The following is a 7,036-nucleotide window of genomic DNA, read 5'->3' on the forward strand; positions in this document are numbered from 1 at the left end:
CTCAACCCACGCCGCTACCACACCCCACTTTTTTTGGGTGGCCTGGTGGAGCCCATCTCCGCCACATGTTAACCCAAGCCCCCAACCGAAGCCACACACCCACCCAGGAGTCTAAAATCCATCACTAGTGATGGAATCAAGTTTGATGACGTCGTGGAACATGATTGGATGTGGTGAGTGATGAAAAGTGAAGTACCCGTACCCCTAAAGGTATAGTTTATATATATTTACATGTAAGGTCATAAGAAATGATAAGAAATGATGCCTGGTATTTAACGAAAAAAAAAAAGTTATGTATAGCAAGAACTCTAAAAATATAGAGGTCAGATTGTAATATCAGATTTCTTCAAAATAAGAGGATGTGTCGAACATAAGTGTGAGTAATCAACTATATTGTGTAGTGGATGTCCTGCACTTGTTTATTACTAGATCACTTATTGATCAATATCATATCATTTCTAACGCGAGTCATGTTGATGTTAATTGAACTTTGACTCGACATAAATAACAAGAATGTCATAAATCTTGATAGAAGTTTCTAAATGTTTTTATCGTTGCGCAAAAGCCAGTCGTTTCCATCGATGAAAGAGATATCCATGAACGGGGTAGCTTCTTCGTCGCTTAGTGTTTTCATATATGGAACCCGAAATGTGGTATTTGCTCCGACGCCTAAACACCCATATTCTCCAAAGAAAACTGTCCTGAAAAATAGTGAAACACACATGTTTATATAAGAGGCAAACAAGGGAGAATATTGAGGGGGGTGTTTGGCATTGCGTTTTAAAATTGATTATCTGATTGCGACGGATAAACTAGTTCTTGAAGATAACTAATTGAGGAGTATCTACAAGTATAACAATCCTAATTCGAGGACATTTTAAATGTAAATCCTTTTAACCGATGCATCTTTGGCCTAGCGGTCATGTGAAGGTGGTCCAACAATCAAAAGGTTGTAAGTTCAAATCACGAAAATGTGTGCTTGTCAAACACCAAAATGGATGATTGTCACAACTTCAACACACCCAACACTAGTTTTCTACTACTCATTAGCTTATTCGGGTTGTTATGGAAAAGGTAAGATCCGGAAACCCTTAACCGATTTAAGCATCCCCTATGTCTAACGAAATATTTTTCACACTATAAGGTTCCTCTTGTGACGGTCCGGCCTAGCACCTAGGATACAACCAACTAGCTTATCAAGCTCAGATAATCAAATTTAAAATGTAATGCCAAACACTACTTAAATAGACATAACTGATCTCTAGAGGGATCTCTCCAATCATTCCAACCATCAGAAGAAACAACTTCACTCATATAAGTTTTTAAGAACACCACAGTTGCATATGCACCCCAAGCCCTTCCAAGCCACACCCTACCACTTCCTCTAATAATACAATACACAAATGAAAACCCTGTTTTCTCATCCACCGAGTTCCTCCCATGCGCTGTTATCGCTCCACTAATCCCACCACCACTCGGGACATCACTAGCAACCGAGTGCAGCATACAACCCTGAAAGAAAATGGATCTAGTTAGAGACTATCGCGCTTGATCATATTTATTAGAAAACATGTTAGCACTTAGGTGCAAATTGCAAAAAACATTAAAAATAAAAAAATAGAGATCAATATGTTTTCTTGAAGAATGATTAACTACCTCATAGAGTGATCTACCATTTCCAAAAATGAAATCTATTGATCCTTCAATGAAACATTCTTTGAAATAATGTCTTCCTCGATCATCAAGAAGAGTGTCTTGAGCTCCATAAAACCCACAACCATAAAAAGCTGCTTGATCACCGGAGATTCTCAGGGCGACTGCCTGTGCTCCGACTACACCTTGGGCCGGCGAAGGAGCTGTGTTCTTCGCCATTGATCGAACAACAAACAAAGTAAAATATTAGATGATTAGCTAATATATATTAAGGGGGTGTTTGGGGTTGCGTTTTCAAAATAGATTATGCGTTTTCAAAATAGATTTTGCGTTTTAAAATAGATTTTGCGTTTTCAAAACTGCGTTTTGAAAAAGCATGTAGGTACATGCTTCTCCAAAACTGCGTTTTGGAGGTAGATAATCATTTTTTCATCCAAACACTTTTTTAGATTATTTATGTTTTACAAACGCAATAATCAAATAATCACTTCAAAACGTAATCCCAAACACCCTCCAAGTAGAATTTGCTACATATATAAGATTTATCTTAATTATCGTAATCTTAATTAGGAGGTATGATTAGATTACATTTCTTTGTAATTATCCTTGTATTCCCATAAATACTTGATCTGTAATTCAGAATAACTTACATATTCTTATAGGATTTTCATTATTTTACACAAGAATTTCAAGTTTCAAATAGAAAAAAAAAATAAAAAAAAATAAGAATGTTTTTGCGTAAAATATAATCAACTTTTGTGTAATTTCTCTCTTGGGTAACAATCCTTATGAGTTATAAAAACCTTCAAAACGAAACCTGAGATTTTTAATAAGGTTTATAAATTTTAGAGTTAATTACTGTTTTCGTCCCTGTGGTTTGTCAAAAATCACTATTTCAGTCCGTTAGTTTAAAAATTGCGATTTCAGTCCCTGTGGTTTCACTTTCGTAACTATTTCAGTCCACCTTGTAACCATTCCAGTCCCTGTACTTAACAGAATAATGGACTGAAATGGTTATAAAAGTGAAACCACAAGGACTAAAATGGTTACGAAAGTGAAACCACAGGGACTGAAATCACAATTTTTAAACTAATGGACTGAAATAGTAATTTTTGACAAACCACAGGGACGAAAACAGTAATTAAAGATTGTTACCTTGAACAGATATCAAATCAAAGTTGGTTAACTACCCTTTTATGCAATATCAAACTATTTGTAGCACTTGCAAATCTATGATTTACTTTCATGTATGCATTACCTTGAAGCTGATGTTATAAGCAATGAAGTTTTGCGCAAAAACGGAAACCGTAGCGCTGTAGATTGTGCCTCCAGTCGAATTTGCTGTGTCGTTCCATGCGATCGCAGTGTTAAGAAAACCCTGGCCTTGAATTATCAAGTTGGTCTTGGTCTGATTTACCAACACTTTCTCCCTATATCACAACAATAGAATTTTCTTGGATCTATACAATTATACATGCCTTTGCACATCAATTAGTTATGAGTTAATTACTGTTTTCGTCCCTATGGTTTGTCAAAAATCATTATTTCAGTCCATTAGTTTAAAAACTGCGATTTCAGTCCCTGTGGTTTCACTTTCGTAACCATTTCAGTCCACCTTGTAACCATTTCAGTCCCTGTACTTAACAGAATAATGGATTGAAATGGTTACCTTGTAACCATTTCAGTCCCTGTACTTAACAGAATAATGGATTGAAATGGTTACAAAAGTGAAACCACAGGGACTGAAATGGTTACGAAAGTGAAACCACGGGGACTGAAATCCAAAATTTTAAACTAATGGACTGAAATAGTGATTTTTGACAAACCACGGGACGAAAACAGTAATTAACTCGTTAGTTATTAAAGTTAATTACTGTTTTCATCCCTGTGGTTTGTCAAAAATCACTATTTCAGTCCATTAGTTTAAAAATTGCGATTTTAGTCCTTGTGGTTTCATTTTCGTAACCATTTCAGTCCCTATAGTTTCACTTTCGTAACCATTCCAATCCATTTATTCTGTTAGTACAGGGACTGAAATGGTTACGAGGTGGACTGAAATGGTTACAAAAGTGAAATCACAGGGACTGAAACCGCAAATTTTAAACTAATGACTGAAATAGTGATTTTTGACAAACCACAGGGACGAAAACAGTAATTAACTCTATTATGTAATATGTACACCTTTATTCTATAAAGCTTAGAAAATATGGCATTTTTTAGAACTTTATTCACATTTATAGAAGAGTAAAAGTATATAAAAGTTGCATGATCAGGAAGGAAGATTAAGTACCTATAAGTTCCTGAATCAAGTATGATAAGAGTTGTATTAAGGCTAGAATCAGGAACAGCATCAACCGCCTGCTGCAAAGTGGTGAAGTTCCCACAACCGTTTTGATCAACGGTCAAAACAAGCTGCACCCCGTATTCGGATATTAGCCGAGAGTTCTTCCATGTGTCAGCGTCACAACTGACCTTCCGCCGCCTATGGTGGTGGTGGTGGTGCCCATGATGACGGTGGCGGCCCGTAATTTGGCTTATGAAAGAGAACAAGTCATAAAATCCACTTTGCTCAATAACCCTTTTGACAAAAGTGACTTCAAAGGTAGGTATGGTTGAGTTTGTGGTGTAGAAAGAAAGAATGATGGAAAAAAGAGCAATGGCAATGACAGACAACCAAAACAAAATGCTTTTTTTGGTGTTCATGTTTTGGATCTAAGGATTGTGATTAAAATGGTTATGGGGTGTATTGTTATATATACATTATAATGTATGGTGGTTAATTAATGTGAACATGTATTTGCAAATACTCAAGTACTTGTGTTTCATCATGCTTCCTTTCTTTTTATGCTTCAAGGCATGTATTTTCAAATATAGTATAATTACCTCTATGGCTTTATATTTTAATCGCGACAGATCTATTATTTTTTTAAATGTTATATGGTATTCGATACTTATTTTTATCTGTTAAAATTCTTATATCCAACCGATTTTAAACATTTTACAAGTTATTCAATGAGTTTTTTTCTTGTCATTAATGGAATAATGGTTCTAGAACATAATTTGTTAAATTATGGTGGGGTTTAAAGAGTGAGGATTGGCTTTGGAGTTAAGGGAAGTGAGTGTGAAGAAAGTAAATGGCAGCAAAAAGAACTGAATTCAGGGGTGGCTATTAACAAATGGAGGAAGATTGATCTATAAGTCAAGTTTTAAAAATAAAAAGAAAAAACTAAAAAAAAAAAAAACATGATGAAAGGTGTGCGGCTGAGGGGGGTGATTAATGTGAAAATTAGTTTAAAAATTAGTGTATATAATTTTAAAAGTAAAAGACAAGATACTTATAAAATACATGTGAAATCAACGATAAATGCTGGCTTTAAACCACTTTAAAAGCCATATGTAGATTGTCTTTCTTAACATAAACGTCATGTAAATTCTTTTATTGATATAAAGCACTACCTCATCGATTACAAGCTATATGTAGATTGTCTTTCTTAACATAGACGTCATGTAAACTCTTTTATTGATATAAAGCACTGCCTCATTGATTACAAAAAACACAATATCGGCAAATTTTAGACTTGTGGAATTGTGACTTATCAAATGTTGACTCATTTAAGATTTTAAGGGGTAACTTATAACATGTATTTCAAGTAAGTTTAAAGATTTTAGTTTACCAAAATCCATAAGAAACTAGTGTAGAATTTTAAAAAATGCTAAATATTTATCATATGAACTTTAGTTAATTATTTATTAAATAAAATAAAATTTCAAAGTGGTAAAAATTAGATGATCTCTACACCGATCATTTTTATTTTATTCATCATAATCCAAAATGAAATCAAAGGTTACCGATTTTAACAAATTTAGGCATCTAAAGATCAAGTAAGCCCCAAAAGCCGCACCGCACAAAGACCAAAACTCAGAACTCAAACCCAAACGATTCAAGAGTGCTATACAGGGCCGGCCCATAAGGCTTATCAATCTAGGCTAAGGCCTAGGGCCACCAAAAACAAGGGCCTCCAATTTTATTTCCTTTCATATATTAGATTTGTTTTTGCCATTTAAACAACATTTCTAGGACCAAGATTTAGGATTTACACTAGGAGTCTGCATTATCCACGCACACAACACATTTACCCTCGTTACTTACAGCGTCTTTTGAGTAACCAATGTGAAACTAATTGCGGATTGAGCGGGCCAAGATTAGGGAAAAACATCGCTATGTTATTCAATGTCTCAAATCTCAATCTCAATTACTTTACACCAATTCAATAGGGCCCTGACTTTGTAGTTCGCTTAGGGCCTCCAAAAACGTTGGAACGGCCCTGGTGCCATAAAACCGTACTCTGGTTTAGTTTGATTTTATTTTATTTTCAGCCATGACGGACTAAACCCATCTGAGTAAAAACGCTCGTTCTTAAAAATATGAACCCAATACAAACCTGACTCAAAACTTTATTCTAGTAAGGGTAAATCATTTTTCGTCCTTTATGTTTGTATCAAATTGCAATGGATGCCCTTTAACTTCAATAGTTACAGTGACAATCATTTATTTCTAAAACTCATTACACTCTACGTCCTTTTCATTAACCCATGTCAATTTTTTCAGCTAAATTCAGTCATGTGCATTCCACATGAGGGTAAATACGTCTTTTTACTCTCTTAGGGGCTTTTTGTGTAATTAACTTTTATTCTTTTGAACCTAATTAAAATAAATGATTCACTATCTCTTCTCATCTCTCTCTCACACACAATTGTCTGAAGAAAAAAAAAAAAAAACCCACATTTTTAGAGCATTTTAAATATACAAACTTCATAAGCTCATTCAACCCAAACAGAATCAATTTCTTAACTGAATTCCAATTAATTTAAACCTATATAAACACTAATTACCAGATTTCAAAATTAAAACCAATCCTGAAATCCACTAAGCTACACAAAAATGCTATAACCATCAACGAATCAAACAAATATGATGCAGTTTCGTGTGCACTCAAATGGTTCAAGAACAATTGACTAATCAAAGACTGATAACCCGAACCAAAGTTTCCAAGAACAAAGTTCTTTTTATAAAATTCAATCAAAAACTAACTAAACAATAACCCTAGACATCTCATTTATATGATAAGAATCATAATCCAAAAGGTAACTAAACAACAAAATATTAGGAAACTAAAATTTGAAATAAATATAAAATAATATTCGTATATATCCTGCATCATACTCCCCGTCTTCGAAAAAAAACTCGTCCTCGAGTTTTGTCTTCGGATCAAAGCCACCTGGATCAAAAGGAAAATCAAACCGTATCCCATTTATTGTTAACATTATGAGCCACATATACATCCTAACTTCACGAGTCATCTGGCCTAATTCGAAACTTGTA

At 34.4% G+C, this 7,036-nt stretch overlaps 1 protein-coding gene across 1 annotated transcript; it reads right to left on the bottom strand.

The window, feature by feature from the left end:
* Nucleotides 1-295: 295 nt before the first annotated feature.
* LOC110882222 (putative pectinesterase 14) lies at nt 296-4,374 on the bottom strand. The gene is made up of 5 exons (XM_022130302.2): nt 3,944-4,374; nt 2,912-3,083; nt 1,657-1,863; nt 1,256-1,512; nt 296-701 (listed from the first exon to the last, which is right to left on the bottom strand). Exons 1-5 carry the CDS (start codon nt 4,354-4,356, stop codon nt 539-541), a joined length of 1,212 nt encoding a protein of 403 aa, XP_021985994.1. The 5' UTR covers nt 4,357-4,374; the 3' UTR covers nt 296-538.
* Nucleotides 4,375-7,036: the final 2,662 nt, after the last annotated feature.

This window comes from Helianthus annuus, chromosome 1 (genome assembly GCF_002127325.2).
Source record: "Helianthus annuus cultivar XRQ/B chromosome 1, HanXRQr2.0-SUNRISE, whole genome shotgun sequence".
NCBI classification, from domain to species: domain Eukaryota; kingdom Viridiplantae; phylum Streptophyta; class Magnoliopsida; order Asterales; family Asteraceae; genus Helianthus; species Helianthus annuus.